The 19271-nt window shown below is 37.1% G+C and overlaps 1 protein-coding gene across 5 annotated transcripts; it reads left to right on the top strand.

The window, feature by feature from the left end:
* The first annotated feature begins 1535 nt into the window (after window positions 1-1535).
* LOC106868556 (fibronectin type 3 and ankyrin repeat domains protein 1) lies at window positions 1536-17320 on the top strand. 5 transcript variants are annotated; one of them, XR_008265500.2, is made up of 12 exons: window positions 1536-1692; window positions 3499-3682; window positions 4241-4368; window positions 5501-5582; window positions 8876-8950; window positions 10653-10718; window positions 11289-11503; window positions 13146-13318; window positions 14249-14293; window positions 15411-15512; window positions 16621-16816; window positions 16920-17320. XR_008265500.2 is itself a non-coding variant. In XM_014913870.3 (11 exons), exons 2-10 carry the CDS (start codon window positions 3504-3506, stop codon window positions 15465-15467), a joined length of 1020 nt encoding a protein of 339 aa, XP_014769356.1. In that variant the 5' UTR covers window positions 1536-1692; window positions 3499-3503; the 3' UTR covers window positions 15468-15512; window positions 16920-17320. The 5 variants fall into 5 exon arrangements, 4 of the variants coding, with proteins under 4 accessions (XP_014769356.1, XP_089219099.1, XP_089219097.1 ...); XM_014913870.3 differs by lacking the exon at window positions 16621-16816; XM_089362971.1 differs by lacking the exons at window positions 1536-1692; window positions 16621-16816 and adding an exon at window positions 2343-2488.
* The last annotated feature ends 1951 nt before the right edge of the window (window positions 17321-19271 follow it).

Here is a 19271-nt window from a genome sequence, read left to right as displayed (position 1 = left end):
TAAAGTAGTAAAACTTCCAATGTGACCTCGATCCATGCAACTGAAAGCATTACTCATATCAAACTTCACAGTAAGACGTTGGGAGTTCGTTGATTGGGCTTCGATAGCATTCAATGAATTGTCTAGCGCTGATTTTTTCACCCAATCAACAGACAACAAACTTGGAAATATATTTCGCAAAGAATCTTCTGAAGATGTTGTCCACATTTATAGGACAAATGTCACTGTCCTTCTCTAAGTAGTCAAACTAGATGGAAAGAAGCGCGGAAAGACTACGAGCATGGAGTTGAAACCACCGCAAATAATCAGTTGGTGAGACACTATCGCCCTCAACAGACTATGATCAGTCTCTGCCTCATGGAATGACAAAGTGAGCAGGACAAAACCCATCAAAACCTCTACTAGTCGTTACAGGGTAAGGAGGGGTATTTAGTGGGGAGGGGATGGGTCTGAACTCTGCAGATGAATTAGGATGCTTGAACCTGAGAAGTGGTCTATACTTCCTCACTGGGATAAATTTCCAAGTTGTCCAATGAAATTACCCTTCTGGCTGCGCCTTTAATGAGACTTACGTTTACGGAATCATGTGAAGGTTCTGAATTACCAGGTGCCCTCTATGAAATCATTCAACGACCTGCTAGAAATAGAAGCCAAATCACCTTCAAATTATACCTTACCGTTTTAAGAAAGAAAGAACATATATAATAATTATTTCAAATTTTTGCCACCGGGGCAGCTTGGGAGAGGTGAGGATGAGTCGATTACATAGACCCGTATTCAACAGGTACTTATTTTATCGAACGACAAAGTCGAGCTCGACGTTATTTGAACTCAGAACGTAACGACAGGCGAAATACCGCTCAGCAATTCACTCAGCGTGCTAACGATTGTGCGAGCTCGCCACCTTAAAGAACATATGTAATAATGTAATTTGATATACACCAAAACAGAAAAAAAAGAAAATGAAAATTGCGAGAAAGTTTTGCTCATACTTCGGCAAAATACAACCCAGAATAGGGAAAATATATAAGTTTATAAAAGGATGGAAAATTATCAAGGAGAAAGTAAATAATATAATGGGTTCTCATTTAAGAACAAGGCCAGCAATTTTGAGGTGACCATCGATTCTTGTACTTGGCTAGTACTTCATTTTATCGACACTCGGCTGGAATTGACCTCGCGGGAAATTGAATCCAGAACAAAATAACATATCACAATGTATTCTCCACCCCCACTTACGTTTCTAACTGCCAGCGCGTAGTTGGCTGTAGTGTTAAATAAAATAATGGTTTCTAATTTATGTACAGTTCTGAGGGGTGAGATTTAATCGAGATCATCGATCGCAACACTTGCCTGCTGTATTTTATCGACTTAAAAAAAATGGAAGGTGAAGTTGACCTCGGCAGGAATCGAACGTAGAACATACAGAACCAAAAAGACACCTCAAAGTATATTCTCCGACGCTCTTGCGATCGTCATATTTTAGAGAATGGAAGTGAGCGATTTTTCTTTTCCTTTCCCTAGGTCTAAGTAAGTATAATAAACAACGTGCATGTTTTGTCTTTTCAAAACAGCGTCTTGTTTGTAGCTTCTTGAATAGATTTTCATCGTTAACTCTCAACAGTCTACAGGTTCAGTATCATTCGAGCGAGTGTTAATAGACTTATTTCGTGTACACTGCAATTTCAACAAGTAGGTCAAGTTCATGTTTTTGTTTTATTTTGTTTCTTACTTATATATATTTAATTTGAAGTTCGCTCTCAAAAGAGAAAAACAAAATTATGGTCTATTGTAATTGTTTCATTTTACATTTTTGCATAGCCAAGGCCTCTCCTTCAGAATAAGGGGAAGATTGCATGCGAAGGCAAGTGCTATATTGTAGTGGTTTGGAAATGATGATTCACTGAGAATTGTTGCAGCCAATCATTCCAGAAGATGGTTGAAGTTGCACTTCATAAAATGCATCAAAAGATAGATATAAAATCTAAAATATAATTTTGCTCTTAATATTAAAAAAAAATTTCCTGGAGAACATGCATTTTTTAAAAAACTAGAATAATTCATGCTATTACTTTAAAAAAGTTATTTTTCTAATCAGTAATGTTTTGCAGTGTTTGAGGATATATAATATTTTTAGCTTTTGTGTCAGGAGCTAAAAAGAACAAATTTCAGAAACAGTGTTATATAACCTGTAACACCCCTTTAAAAAAATTTCACTTTGAAGACACCAAAGTGCAACCCAAAATGCGGAATATACATATATACATTCACTTCTATGTGTGTTTGTAGGGAAAGAAAGAGAGAGAAGGGGAAAACCAGAGTTTCCGTGGAACAACCTGCTGAAGTCTCAGACCAAACGTCATCCAGATGATGAGTAACTGAGTGTTAAATAGGTTTATAAAAATGAGACAGACCCAGACAGACTGAAAGAAGTAAATAGCGTAGCCAGAAAAGAAGCTATATGTGCAGTATACTTAGTAAAAGAAAGGTAGAAAGAATGGTTTTATATCATTTGGCATGAAGGTTAGAGACACTAGATGCTCAGAATATTGAGACAGTGTACGAGAGGAAATCAAAATGTTGCTGGGGAAAATTGTATAGGGGGTGATAACGGTACACTTGCTTTCGATGACACTCAAGAGAAAGAGACATGGAAGTGCTAATCTGAGAAGCTGCTGAATGTGGAGAATGCATTTGAGAAAAGAAGTTTACCACAACTAGATCAGAACTATTCTTCTTTCAAGTTGACTGCAGTGAGGTAGTGAAACTGTTTTACTACGCGTGTGCAACTCGAGGGGCTTCCGGTGGTGAAGTCCCCTGCGCATGCGCAGAATAGTACTTCCTCATTGGCGGCTATAATTTCGCGCCACTACAAAGGATTTGAAGGTAGGTGGAGCTGTGGGCCCATTGCAGAAAGTCATGAAGAGTTGCTTCAAATGTCTGGCATAGAAGAATTTGGTTCAGTCAATCAATCAACCAAGTAATACAAAGTTGCCAAGTTATTGCAAAATTGATTAGGAATTGGATTAGAATAGAAGAGGTGTATGTTCCAAATTCAAATCCAGACAAAGTAGACTTTGAACTTCATCTTTCCCAAGAACAATAAATTGATACAAGTGAAGCACTGTATCTATTACAAAATGCTTGCTCTTGTGCATCTGTTTAAAAATCATTATCATTAGTTCAGTTTCTGTAGGAGTTCACTCATCCTTCAACCCTCAAGGGCTGATAAGGTAAATTTCAAGGATGAACTCTAGGAAGTGAGATGATTCTATTTTCTTTCCCTTGAAATCTGCAGTTGTCATGTATATCTATGATTATAATTATTCATTGTGTCCTTTATATCAAGTAGTGGAATGTGGGTAGAAGTTTTAACTTCTATTTCTAGTAAACTGAATGACTTTATTTGGGCTCCTTCAGCTTGACAAATTTGTTTTTTTTTTTTCTGCCAGTGTAAAAAATTCTAGTTAACATTTTATATATTTTTTTTTTTCTTAGAAAATATGGAAATCTTAGCGGCTGAAGTAACTTCTTCAGACCATTATTCTGTACATCTTAACTGGTCTTCCTCTCTGCTTCAATTCAAATATAAGCTTTTATGTGAAACAGAGAGAATCTATACTGTGGTACAGAAAATCGAGGGTAGTATTGCAGAGGAGGACAAGTGGCAGATTGCATATATGTGAGTACCTCTACTTGTTATGATTTCACTAGTAGGATAGATAACTTTCAAAAATAAAGGAAAATTTCATTTGTCTGAAAATCAAAATTGATGTCATTGGGATTTTTTTAATAGTCTAGTCAGGAGGCTATACCCTTTGCACATCCTCCAAGACTGGTGAGAGTGATGTGGTTGATGTTCATCTTGAACAACTACATGAAAATATGGGTGGGATCAAATTTTCTGAAGTTTGACACCCCAATATCCAATCTGTCAAGGGATTGGTCATTGTAGTTACTGTGGGGCCTGGTAGGGAAAACACAATATGGGTGTCAAGAGGAGGAGAGACAGGTATGTCAAGTGAACATTGGTGGATGTGATATGCAACTAGCTCCTCTCCAAGAAGAAACTGTTATATAAAGGTAGAGAAGAATTTCAACCAACTCATCATTCCAACATCCTCAGTTATGACACAGCTGAATTATTAAGACTACTTATGTGTGACAGAGAAAGAGAGAGACTCACATACAATACCCATTGTAATAGCCAAACTATACTGGCTTGTTACTTTTATTACAGAGGATATGGTGAACATACAGTTGTGATGAATCTTAATCCAAGTCAAGAGTACCTGTTTAGAATTCGATTTCATCGAAGTGATGATAATTACTCTGCCTGGTCACCTTCAACAAAAGCCATCACAGAAAGTGAATAAACATCTTAAATTACTTTTATTTTACACATTTTCATTTCTCTTATATTTTTACTGGTTCCAATCAGCTGAGTGTTGCCATGCTGAGGCTCTGATTCATTATTGTAATTTTTTTATTCTTTTATTTTTTACATTTATGAATTTTTAACAATTTAGTTTTAGTATGGTATGGTATGTATGTATGTCTCTGTAAAGTATGTAAATTTGTATACCTGAATGGTTAGCATTGTTATCTTTGAAATCATCATCACTACTACAGTAATCCTACTTATCATCATAATCATCACCATTATTTTCCAATTCATCACTTCCATCTTCCTCCCTTTGCCTTTCCTTCCACATCATTATGATCATTAAGCTCATTATCTTTGCTCTGATCATTAATTTAAGTTTCTTTTACCTTTTTAGCATGTATTCTGCTGGTTTACAATACATCAGCCTGCCATGCATCTTGGCTCTTCCTTATCTCTTCTGTAAGAGGTTCCATGTTCTCAGTCAGCAACCTGAGCTGCTTCTTCTCAAGTCTTCTTTGTACCTCAACTGTCTCCTGTTTCTGCTTTGAGGACATATCTGAAGACATTTTAGGGACACATGCGAGCTGGCAGAAACATTAACACACTGGGCAAAATGCTTCACGGTATTTTGTCTGTCTTTACATTAAGTTCAAATTCCACCAAGGTCAACTTTGCCTTTCATCCTTTTGGGGTTGATGCTATGTTTATATCTTTTTTAAAATATAGTAGAAAGATCCTATACAACCACTCAACTTGCTAGATACAGCAACTAAATTTCACTCAAATCGCATAGTACCATCTAATTAAAAGAAAGGACACATTAGATACTGTATCCCTTGACACCCCTAAAAAAACAAGATAGTCTGGTCACTACTGGAATGCCTTTGGTAAAAAGTCACTTCAAACCACAACTATAAAATTCTTCTTTTTGCTTTATTTTTTTTATTTGAGTGCATGTGCGTTTGTTTATGAAGGGTTAATAAATGGATTGTTTCCAGTACAAGACTCAAGGAACAGTCTCTTAAAATTCTAGTGATAATATTTATTTAATCAAGTAATTAAATAAAGAAAGGACTAACTTGTTAAATTCAGTTCCGTTTCTTTTTTCTACAGAAGAACCATACTATGGTGAGAACTTACATGACGCTGTGAGCCAACAGAAATTTCAAGAAATTCATGATGTGTTACAATCTGGGTGAAATACCATGTTTTTTCATTTATTTTTTTACACCAACCACTTTACAGTGTGGACTGGGTGCTTTTAAGTAGCACCTGCACTGACAGGGTCACCAAGTACTTGCAAGACAAAAAAAAACTTTCAAGAGGGGAGGAGGCATTGGAGGAGGTGGTCTTATGTTCGATGATGAAAAGGTTATAGTGAAATAGACACAGGTGTCTTGCTGTAGAGGAAGTACAATGTTACCCGGCCAGAGAGAGGAAGATCAGGAATGAAGACAGAAACAGGTGTACTACCGCAAAGGAAATACATGGTTTCCCAACCTGAAGGAAGTGGAAGACATCAGGATACAGATGGTGGCAAAATGTTGGGCATACTCACAAGGAACAGTGATCAGAATATATATGGGATGGTTGAGTAAAGGAAGAGAGAGATATACGATGGTGGCAAGTGCCAGGGCATACCCTTGAGATTCAAATGCCATAATATAAGTGGCAGGATATTGCAATGGTAGTGTGATTAAAGAGTGTGAGTAAGTGGCGAAAGACCTAGAGATGTATAGAGTTAGTGGGGCTACTAGTAGCAATGACACAGAATAACAGGGTTGTGAGAACAGGATTGGGGAGTGAGAACTAGGCATAGTGTATGAAGGAGTTAGGTGTGGGTGGAACACACAGGTTGGGAGCTAGTAGATAGCAATAATAGAGTGAGATGGAGCATGTGAGTAGAACACAGATCAGAGGCAGGCAGAGAGCAGTAGGCACAGGGCAAAGAGGACAAGATTGGGGAGTGGGAGGTAATCAAAGTACATGAAGTGGAAATGTGAGAAAGAGAAGAGATGTAGTTTGGTTTGTTGTGGCAGAGTGTATGTGAGAAGTTTTCTTGTTAGGTGTGGGTGGGACACACAGCACTTCTAGAACTCAGTTTCGCTGATGTGGGTGGATCTTCTCAAGAACTTCATATTGCCAGATATCTTGGTCCATTGTCATTTCCTCCATGAGGCCCAACTTCCTGAGATCGGTTCCTAACACTTCATCCCATATATATATATATATGTATATATATATATATACTTAATTGCTTTATCTACCCTGGTACTACCCTGAGTTGATAGTACCAGGGTAGATAAAGCGATTAAGAGTATGAAGACCGGGAAAGCCCCGGGCCCATCAGGAATCGCTGCAGAGATGCTCAAAATATCTGGCAGTGTTGGCTATAGCCTAGTCACCCGTATTACGAACCAGGTGATACACGAAGGAGTAATCACAGAGGAGTTCAAGACAGGTTGCCCCTGGGAGCTCCTCTATGCTGATGACCTTGCCCTAATTGCGGAGTCACTATCAGAACTAGAGGAGAAGTTTCAGGTGTGGAAGCAAGGTCTAGAATTGAAGGGCCTTAGAGTCAACCTAGCTAAAACCAAAATCCTAATAAGTAGGAAGGTAGATAAAACACAAACCCCTTCAGGTAGATGGCCCTGCTCAGTATGTAGAAAAGGAGTAGGTAGTAACTCTATAAGATGTACCCGGTGCAAGCTATGGACACATAAGAGGTGCAGCAACAACAAAGGCAGGTTAACTAGCAAGTTAGTTTTTGTTTGTGGCAGATGTTCAGGTGCAATAAAGACTGTAAACAAACAGGAAACAACTTCTATCTCATTCCAGGGTGAAAAACTAGAGGTAGTCGATAGCTTCCGCTATCTGGGCGACCAAGTTAGTAGTGGGGGTGGGTGCGCTGAAAGTGTAGCTGCTAGAATAAGAATAGCCTGGGCAAAGTTTAGAGAGCTCTTACCCCTGCTGGCGACAAAGGGACTCTCACTCAGAGTAAAAGGCAGACTGTATGACGCATGCATACGAACAGCCATGCTACATGGCAGTGAAACATGGGCTGTAACTGCTGAGGACATACGTAAGCTCGCAAGGAATGAAGCCAGTATGCTCCGTTGGATGTGTAATGTCAATGTGAATACCCGTCAGAGTGTAAGTATCTTGAGAGAAAAGCTGAACATTAGAAGCATCAGTTGTGGTGTGCAAGAGAGACGATTGCGCTGGTATGGACATGTGGTGAGAATGGATGAGGATAGCTGCGTGAAAAAGTGCCACACCCTAACAGTTGAGGGAACCCGTGGAAGAGGTAGGCCCAGGAAGACCTGGGCTGAGGTGGTGAGGCAAGACCTTCGTACATTGGGCCTCACCGAGGCGATGACTACTGACCGAGACCTTTGGAAATGTGCTGTGCGTGAGAAGACACGGCAAGCCAAGTAAGATCGTTGCCAGTGCCCCTGGACTGGTTCTTGTGCGGGTGGCACATGAGATGCACCATTTTGAGCGTGGCCGTTGCCAGTACCGCCTGACTGGCTCCCGTAGGATTTTCGAGCGAGATCGTTGCCAGTGCCCCTGGACTGGCTTGTGCGGGTGGCACATAAAAGACACCATTTCGAGCGTGGCCGTTTTCGTGCGGGTGACACGTAAAAGCAGCCACTACACTCTCTGAGTGGTTGGCGTTAGGAAGGGCATCCAGCTGTAGAAACTCTGCCAAATTAGACTGGAGCCTGGTGTTGCCATCTGGTTTCACCAGTCCTCAGTCAAATCGTCCAACCCATGCTAGCATGGAAAGCGGACGTTAAACGATGATGATGATGATGATATGTGTGTGTATATATCTATATATATCATCATCTTAATGTCCACTTTTGTATACTTGCATGAGTTGAGTGAGATTTGTTGAGGTGGATTTTCTACAGCCAGATGGCCTTCCTGTCACTAACCTTTACGCGTTTCCAACTTGTTGTTTTTAAAAACCTTTTAGCAAAACTTGTATCAGTTATATGAAGGAAAATAATCTAAGAATTCAGAGAAAATATGTTATTATCAACACATGCTATTCTAATAGCCTTCTTATTGTTATTTCCTTTTCTAATGTTTCTGCTTTTTTTTTTGCTTTCTTATGTTTGCTATCTTCCAAGGACCTTTATATCTCATCCACACTCACATCAGAATCACTATTTCTGTTGTTATTATCATTTTCACTGACATTTTTATCATCACTGCCAGCATCATCATAGACATTTCCATTCTGGTGGTATTGTCAGCAGCAGCAACAGTGGTGGTGATGGCAGCAATAACATTGATGACAGTCATCACATTGATTGGCCTAGCAATTAGGATTAAAATGAGAGCAATGGAGATGAATAATATTGATGATCATGATCATAAATAACAATAACGATGATAAATATTTTAATAAAGATAACAGTATTTATGAAAATTAAGATTTTGATTATGTTACTGATAAGTTTCCATAATGCATTACAGAAATGTCAAAATTGATGTGCCAGATAATGAAGGTCTAAGTGCATTAATGAATACAGCAAGACAAGACCAAACTGAGTAAGTAGTCACTGTATATTTACAGTTTTATAGTGTGTATAATGCCTGGTAATGTAAATGAAATGGCAAAGTGATAAGATATAAAACTACCAGTCCATACATTTTGAGTTCAAACCCACTTCAGATATTTTATTGTGTTTGGACAGGAGAGTAAATTCAAGTCTCCCTCAGTTCACCTATATATTAAAAGTAGAAAACAAATCATACACAAATGTTACTGTTACCCAAGATAGACTGGCATCATTTCCAGAGGCAGATGTAGCTTAAATCAATATGTGACATGAACCCAAAGATATATAGTGAAAGTTAAAATACACTGGCTTAAAGACATTTACATTTAAGAATTATGTTGTCTTATGCTTTGTGTGTGTGTGTGTGTATTTGAATTGCCTTGTGCTTATAGTGTGTATAATGCTCTGTTGTTATGGGAAGATTTTGTAGTTATTGTGTATGCATATATGTGTGAAAGTTTTTGTAGGTATGATATGCATAAGGAATTGTGTTTGTTGGGTGTGTAATGTCAAGAATCTCTGGTCTACATAATATTTTGTATAATGTCATGTATTTATGACATTAAAGGTCTTGTACTTAAGGTGTATATAAGGTCTTGTTGTTATGCATTCACACTACACACTGTCCCCTTGTAATGGTTCTTGCTTCATACTTTTGCATGAATGTTTGCAGTTTTCTCAGGTTACTTAATTTTTGCTGCACTCTTCTTTATGGCATAAACAACATGCATACATCTACTGCTTGCTTTACACCCAATTACATGCAAGCATCCTATGATTTGTGCCTTCAACAATTTGTTCCCATGTCTGTGTCAACACTTCTTTTCCCATCCACTAGTTGTTGGTATTCAGCACAACAGTTTATGTAAGGTAACTATTGTAACATCAATCTGTAAATAAACATGATACCTAAAATCAAAATATCACATTTGATTTTATATGGGAGTAGCAAACAGCCAGGCCAGATAATATAACTCCCAGCAGACCAAGACCACAAAAGTATTGCAGTGTGTGTATGGATTTTATTGTAGTGTAATGTGTACATATACAGACTGTAAATAAAATCCGTATGCTGGATTTTACCACATTCCAGTATCTTTTGTCATATATATGAAGCTTGGTAACATAAAATATTGTAGTGTAATTTAAATTTAAGTCTTTTTGTATCATTTAGTGGTATATATCATCTTACAATACCTATTAATTTCTTATATTGTTTGCATTTTATATTGCATGTATTATATAACCTTACAACAGCACATTATTATTATCTTATATCAACAGAACAAATCAAGTACTTCCTACCAGTGACTAAATGATTAGAATATCTCAACCCAATCTACCACATAGTTGAAAATTGGCCTTACTAAATTCTGGATTGAATTTTGTGCAGAATAGATCTCTGTTTTAACTATGAGTGGTCCAGTTTTTCAATCAACAGAACCACCTACTCACTAACTTATAGTGAAGGAGATTGAATATTCTACCGACATTGTACCATTAATGTAATTTTCATGTTGAATTAGCTTAGTATAACACTGTCAGGCTCCCACATGGTTTCTGCTACTCAATTTCATTCACAAAGCTTGGGTTATTCACTGCCCTTTGTTTTTCATTCTAACAATCAATCTGTATTGTATTGTAGCTATGCTAAGTAATCATATCCTAAAGTGTTTTCTTTCTTATTTTAGAATTATGAAAATACTCTTGTCCTTTAATGCTTCTGTTAATGCTAAAGATGATAGTGGGAAAACAGCGTAAGTATTCAGAAACTGGTTTTATTTATTCACCAATAATGATAGCAGGGAACAGGGGTTTAATGAATGCATTTTTGCATCTTAGCACATTAGTAGTAACAGTAACTTCACAAAACGTAGCAGTCACTGACTGTTTTTGTTTTTGCACTAGAGATTTCCTCCTTTCTGTAGGTAAAGATTCTAATTTGGAATAAGGTGAATCTAGAGTAAAAGGTAAACTAACATATATTTCTAAATAGCTAAAACCAAAGTTAAAAACCAACACTTCTGACGATCATTAATATCTTAGACTATACCTGTCTGACACTTTCAGATACATAACCATTTGTACCGTTATTAAATGAACAACACTAAACATTCTCTCCACATATACATAGACCCCCCATCAGGCCTGTAGTTCCTCTGCAGACCTATTTAATAAGGTATCTTAGTGCTATGGACATTAATTTTAATTTTTAATTTCAATCTAAATTTAATTTTAAGCATTAACTTTATTTGAACTTTAATTTAATATTAACTATTTTCCATATTTTATTTTTCTACTTTTCTTAATTGGCTGGATTACCTCAGTTTAATGCATGCCTGTATCCATGGTCAGCTGGCAGCTGTGAAGATCCTGGTCCAAAATGGTGCACTCTATGAAGATTTTGATTTGGGTGGGTCTGCTCCATTGCATTATGCTGTTGATAGCTGTGACTCTGACCTAATTGAATGGATGATCAGGAATGGAGCAGATGTGAATATTCAAGATAAAAATGCTCATTGGACTCCATTGATGCGATGCGGTGAGTTTTAAGTTTGCAGTTTCACTCACTTATTCAAATCTGTTGGGAAATATATGTATGTGCATAACTGTACAGTTTAATTCATAACCTGCATAGTTACATATTCCTCAGTCAATGAAACATTCACTTTCACTCTTTATGAAGGAATGGAAGTGTAGATATCAAATGATGTTGTGAAGTTTAATTACATGGACAAAAATTTATGCCTACAGAGTAGTTGGGCAGTGAAGTAATTGTGGTATTATTGATTTTGCAAGCAAGCAGTATGGAGACAGCCTCAGTCCCACCCAAGATACCTGTGTAATCCTCCTCTCTATTTCTGCTGACATAGCGAAGACAACCTTTGTATCAAGTCACATCAGGTCACCATATTCCTCTCGTTTGGTAGATAAGATCTTCCTCCTTTCTCTAACCAATGGAACCTACAAATGAGATTTTACAAGCTGCATCACAGGTCATTGATGGATGTGGGGAGTAACCTTAGATAAGAACTGATTTATGGGAGAGAGTACTTTTAATCCTTCACACATGAGATAATTTCTCTACTACTGATGCTATGACAAAAATGCACCCAGTACACTCTTGAGAGTGATTAGTAACAAGAACATCATCATCATCATCATTTAACGTCCACTTTCCATGCTCACATGGGTTGGATGGTTTGACTGAGGACTAGCAAGCCAGGGGGCTGCACCAGGCTCCAATCTGAGCTGGCAAGGTTTCTACAGCTGGATGCCCTTCCTAATGTCAACCACTCCAAGAGTGTAGTGGGTGCTTTTTATGTGTCACCAGCATGGGGGCCAGTCAGGCAGCACTGTCATCGACTACACTTGAATGGTGCTCTTTACATTCCACCAGTCAGGTGACATTGGTATCAACCACACACAAATGGTACTTTTTATGCACCACTAGCACAGGAGCCAGTCCTGTGGCACTGGCATCAACCATGCTCGAATGGTTTTTTACATGTTACCGGCATGGGTGCTAGTTAGGCGGTACTGGCAGAAGCCACAACAATGATTTCACTTGACTCAACAGGTCTTCTTGAGCACAGCATATTGCCCAACAATTGAAGGGTACTTTTAAATGGGCCAGTTATGCGACATTGGCATAGGCCACGGCTACGGTCTCACTCGGCTTGCCGGGTCTTCTCAAGTACAGTGTGTTTCCAAAGGTTTCGGTCACTTGTCATTGCCTCTGTGAAGTCTAGGTCATACTTCATCACCTCATCCCAGGTCTTCCTGGGTCTACCTCTTCCACAGGTACCCTCCACTGTTAGAGTGTGACACTTCTTCACACAGCTGTCCTCATCCATACGTAACACATGACCATACCACATCTGATGCTTCTTATGTTCAACTTTTCTCTCAAGGTGCTTACACTTTGTCATGTATGCACATGTAACATGTAACTAAAATGAACTGTTTGAGAAAAACATTGACTCTATTAACTGTATTGCAGGATACCAATTTAGAAGGGCTTATGAAAGACTAAAGATATTTTTGCCTCCATTGAAATATATGTACTCATAAATAGTGCCCTGTTGGTTATATTAAGTAACTTTCCTCCAAGTTGCTATCAAGTAATACTTATATATGTATTATTAACATGATGCTTGCTTTTTCCCTAATTGTTTTTTCAGCTTCTCTAAATGGTAACAAATTAATTGCTCTTACGTTGATCCGCAATGGAGCTGACATTGATCTCAGGGATATTGATGGCAAGACTTGTTTAATGATTGCTGTCATCAATGGCTATCAAAAGTTGGTGGATGTTCTCTTGGATAACAATGCTAATATTGTAATATACAATAAGGTTAGCAGATGGTCATTTTCTTTATTTGTCATCATAGATCATCACCATTATTACTGCTACTGCAGCATCAACTGGACTTACCTATGATCAAAGACATTCTGACAGTAATCAATCTATCATTTTGTATCTTAGGAACCACATTCAATCTTTTTAAGATGACAGAGGATTACTTGACGGCAATTTAGATACTATTTCTATTTGTTCATCTCTCTCTAGCTCTATCTCTTTGTTAAATAGAGGCCCAGCGGTGTGCTGGTGCAGTTAGTGTGGAGGCCCTCATTACCTCATCACAGCAGTGCAGGACATGTTTACAGGTTGGAGAGCAGCAGGTCCCCAAGTTTTCTATGGTGAATTGTGTTAAGGACACAATAGTAGGAACCATGGTGACCAGAGGTTGTAATACAGGGATGTGCTGAAAAGACATGAAGAACTCCAGCATTTTGTCAGACACCTGGAATGAGAAGGCTTTGCAGTGCAATAAATGACACCAATCACTGAAGCTCGTAATTCTAGCAATTGAGGAGAAACAACAGGTGGGATAAGAAAGAGCACGTGAGAGATATCACTTAATCTGGAGCACATGTCATTGCTGCTGCAGATCAAGAACTGGCCTTGTTGCCTGCTGGGGATAATTTCTGAATAGATCAATTAACATTGACTTGTGATGGACAGCTGATGACAACATTGATGATGCATGTGTGTGTGTGTGTATGTGTGTGTGTGTGCATGTCCAACCCATGCTAGTACGGAAAGCTCTGAAGTACATATGTATGTATGTTCTGAAGTACATATGTATTTTTGTAATGCAATGTGTGTGTGTGTGTGTGTAAACATGTTTATACATGCATATATATATGGTATTGTCACTTTGGAAGAAACCAGTACTATATATGAAAAAAAACATTTTCACTTTTATCTCTCTCCTTTCAGAATGGTCATACTGCATATGAATTGGCCATGTCACTTGAAAAAGATGTAAGTAGATTCATAGTCAAAGTTAAATCAAATGTGGAATAGATCATCATCGCCACACTTCTTCTCTTTCTCCTCTTCTTCCTCTTGTTTTTGCTTGCTGTAGCTTACTTTTTCTACAAACTCCAGTTCTGATTGAGTAACTCCTAAAGCATGTAGGAAGCTAAACAAAAACAAAAAGGTGTAAAGTGCAGATCAAGAACATCTTGAGTGTCATTGTTTGACTAGTGGTTTAACCATGATCATCCCTGTCTTTTTTTCTCAAGTATAATGTATATAGGACTACATTAGCCAATATATACTTTTTATAAAACACTAGGTGTGAGTTGAGGTTAATTTGACTGCTTTTAACAAGTCAAGTAACCGTTGTTGCTCCCTACCAAATATATTATAACCAATTGTCAATATCATAACAACTGCTGCATCATAAATGTTATGGCTTTCTTCCACAAAGATAGAAACTAATCCAACATTAACCAATCGCTTACTCCCTACAATTTACATGTACGCTTACATTAGATTTATGTTAGAATCATATCTGGGAAAACACAGCTGCTTCATATTATAAGCATGCACACAAAATAAAAAGAAAATTGGTAAGGAAGCCATTATATGGTCACTTGATCTACAAGAAACAGCAGTCAAATTGCTCACAAATAATATACTATGTTTTAAAAAATGGAAGTATGCATTTCATAAATAGTACTAGATATCCTAAAAGGGATATTTTAGTAATACTAGATATCCCTAAAAGAGACATCTAGTACTACTAAAATGGCTGATGATCATACTGAAATGCTTTTGATCATTACAGTTTTTCATTTGGTGTACTAAAATCTCTAAACATTCTCTCTCTCTTTCTCACACACACACACATACATACATACATGCACATACATATCTTCATAATTTTTAACATCTACTTTTCCATACTTGCATAGATCAGATGGATTTTGTTGGAGCAGATTTTCTAAAACCAGATACCCTTCCTGTTACCAACCCTCATTTTGTTTCCAAGCAAGGAGACATTTTTCTGTAGCCCAACATGTTTTCAAGAAACCATAACTAGTTTCTCCATACATATTTGGATTAGTTCATGTTTCTTTTTTTCATTTGTTAGTCAATAATAGAGAGCCTGATGAAATTTATGAAAAAGCAAAAAATTGAGTGTTGCTAAGAAGTCAAGGTGTAATGTGAACATTGCACAACTTATGAAATCTAGGTGGGTACCTGTTTACATATCCTCATGCCTTTTTATTTTTCTTACATGCACACACACACACACACATTCTTTGTATTTGGCTTGCAAAATTCTTGGTGTAAAAATTGGTATTGAAACAAATTTGTTGTATCTTGGGTGAGAATGTCATTATGCTAATAAAAACACGTACTAGTGCATGTATTTTTTGGCATAATGACCCTCTCAAGATAGGACAATATATGTATGTTTGTGTGTGTGTGTGTATAGGAAAAATATCAATGAATTTTAAATATATCAAATAATTATAATCATATATCTCCTTAGTATTCTAGCATAAAGTCACCTCCCTCTCTATTATATTCTCACTCAGTTGAAACAGTCCTTAGTCTTGTGAGTTACATAATGACCTCACTTGTGCTGGTGCAACAAAAAAGCCTCCATCACATTCTGTTAGAGTTAGAAAGGACATCCAGCTATAGAGACCATGCCAAAGAGACTTCGGAGAACTACACAGTCCTCTGACTCACTGGATTCTGTCGAACCATCTAACCTATGCCAGGGTCTTCTCACACACTGCATATTTCCAAAGGTCTTGGTCACTAGTCATTGCCTTGGTGAAGCCTAATGTTCAAAGGTTGTGCTTCACCACCTCATCCCAGGTCTTCGTGGATCTACCTCTTCCACAGATTCCCTCAACCACTAGGGTGTGGCACTTTTTCACACAGCTGTCCTCATCCATTCTCGCCATATGACCATACCAGCGCAGTGGTCTCTCTTGCACACCACATCTGATGCTTCTTAGGTCTAACATTTCTCTCAAGGTACTTACACTCTGTCGAGTATGCACACTGACATTACACATCCATCGGAGCATACTGGCTTTCATTCCAAACAGACACAGTCCTCTAGTCTTAGATTTAGTAGTTGATGAAAAGACAAATAAATTAGAAATGAACCACAATCCTTTACAAGCTATGACCCCAGTTTGCTTCATGCCTTTCTTGGAAGTGTAGTCTATACTTAGCTACAATAGCGACATGGATTTCTTCTATCTTCTTGCTCTGTTAAAGTATTTGAGAAAAATTATATTAATGTGTCCAACTGATTAAAATTCTATTTATTTGTGCAGCTGATGATAGCCCTGCATTTAAATTGATGTAATGATTGCATTGTTCAATTAAACGGAGCTGCTTGAAACGGTCGTACTGCATCACTTCTTGATATCCTGTTGCTTATTTTGATATATATATATATGAATTGAATTGAATTGAACCAATTTCATTGCATGAGCTGTGGTCATGCTGGGGCATTGCCATGTGGTTTTGGTACATAACTTTTACTTCACTAATTCATTTTGGAACTTGACATTTGATGTTATGATATGTATATTTTTGTTTACTCATAAACTTCTTTATTCTAATTTATCAGAATTGTGATAACAAGCTGGAAGTGGATTTGGAGTGGCCTTTCCATATTTTTCTTTATTTCTGTGTCTTTATACCTTACAATTCAATGTGCACATGGATGGACAGAATCATCTTTTGCCTGCTTTGTCTCTCTTAAATAATCTACTAGACATTGGTGAGAGTGTTACGTCTTTGTAATTAGACCTGTGCTTCTGAAACATATTACTTCAGTGTCACTGAATCTTGCATACTTTTCTATCCTTAAACTCAAAGTTGAACAGAAGTGGACAACTTGACCTGTAATATAATTCTATCTTGTAAAATTCTTACAAAACCAATTGAAACAATTTTAACATATTTCAATAGTATTGTTGCAAATAAAGTTATTTTTCTTCACTAATAAACTACCATATTCATCTGGAACTTACTATTATTTCTGTTTTGTCAATGTTTTTCAGATTTCTTTCTCCTTGTCTTCCTTCTTTTTCAATTTTTATTTCAAATTCTCCTTCTGTGCTTCATTCTTTTAGTGGATGTGAGTGGGATTGGTATAAGACTGTGTTGCACTTACACCTTTTTTACTTCCTTCTCATACATAGACACATATACTCTCACTCTCTCTCTCTATTTATCTATCTATCTATCTATCTATCACACACACACACACAATAAAATCATAGCCATCATTTACAAGCAGTATGACTTAGGAGCATGTATCATACCTTCATTAATTGTTTTAAGTGCCTATGCAATTATGAGCAACCATAAAAATCTCTCAGCTTTCCCACCCTTGATCTCACTGAACATCCAGGATGTGACAGCATGAAGGAGAGAGGGCTGCACCCTAATCTGCTGGTACTCATTTTCAGCAAAGTAAACTGGAGATACTTGAAATGAAGCACTTTGCTCAAGAACACAATACACAACCAGTTGCAGGTATTGAACTCTCAAATTTGTGATCATGAACCCAGTACCCAAACCAGGTTAGAATACTGGGCTAAGCAAATAATTTTTCATACTGATGTTTGTGTGTGTATATGTGTGTGTGAAGGTATGTGGTCTAATTATTAGGATGTTTGGCTCACAATCATAGTGTTTTCATTAATAAACTGTGGCATTCAATTGGGACTTACTACTCAGTTGTCTCTACAAAAGCAAACGAGTTTTTCTGTTTGTCAGTAACTGAGCTTAAACCATCTCATCTGAAATAAGTATGCAAATCTCTAAATTTCACTTGTATTCTCTGATCAAGAATGCAGTATTGAATCATATAAGGTGTCCCTTTAACATGTTTTAGTCGTTGTTTTGAATCATCTATGGAAACTGTCACAAAGTTTGTCTCAGTCAGACCTTTAACAAACTCAGATTAGAGTGACTTTTTAGTTATAGCATGGCAACATAGCACATTGTGAAAATAACCATTATATCCAACACAACTTGAGTGGCCCTCATTTGGCACTTTACAGCATTGTACTGTACATCATGGTTTTCAAAGAAAAGTAATAATCTGAAGACAAAGCATGTGGTCCTATTTCTGAATCCAAAATTGGAACTTACAAAGAAGTTAGAGACTAGTGTTTCACTGGCAAGTGTTTCTGAAGATTATGATCTTAAAAGGTAAATAGTTTCGGGTATACACAATGCTAGAGATAAATTCATTGCATTTTCCTTGGAATATGTTTGCAAATTCAAATTTTTAAAAAATATAATTGCAAAACTTGGTGCAAATTTTAAATTGTTGTCTGTTGTTATGAGGGCTGCAAAATATACTAATTGGGAAAGCACTGATGTTGTAGTTTATCCTTCAAAGATTCTACAGTAACAGCATCTATGGTATAGAAATTTAAAGTGCAGCTTCCAAAGTAGCTAGACATATGGTGGTTTTGGTAAAATAGAAATTGCTGTAGAATAGGTATTTGAATACCCATGATGAAGTAGATAATACACTAAGTGAAACAAGCACTCAAGAAGAGGTTAAATATAATGGCTCTTAATTTCCTAAATTATGTGTAAAATGAGACTAAACATGGGTTGCATTAATGGCAACTATCTTGGAATACTCAAACTTTTAAGAATGAAGCTACTACACCTGATTCCAGTGTTTTGTAGCACAGAAGCAGACATACATACACTTTTAAAAGTTAGTGCAGATATCAGTATGACTTTGAGTTTTGAAAGAGATAATGCACCAGCTACCAGTATATTACTGTATTTCCAAAAAATCATGGGAAATCCTTGTTCAGCATGCATATCTTTAATTACTGGGGTTTTTTTTTAATTCATTCTTTGGTGCATAAAAACCTGGAAAATTTCTTCAAACATTCTGCTGGTTAAGTGGAGGTCAAACGATGCTGATATCAGAACCTAGTAAGAT

The sequence above is a fragment of the Octopus bimaculoides genome, chromosome 14 (genome assembly GCF_046866305.1).
Source record: "Octopus bimaculoides isolate indiv1 chromosome 14, ASM4686630v1, whole genome shotgun sequence".
NCBI lineage: Eukaryota > Metazoa > Mollusca > Cephalopoda > Octopoda > Octopodidae > Octopus > Octopus bimaculoides.
Note: the sequence above shows the minus strand (reverse complement) of the source record. Positions and strands in the feature narration are given on the sequence as shown.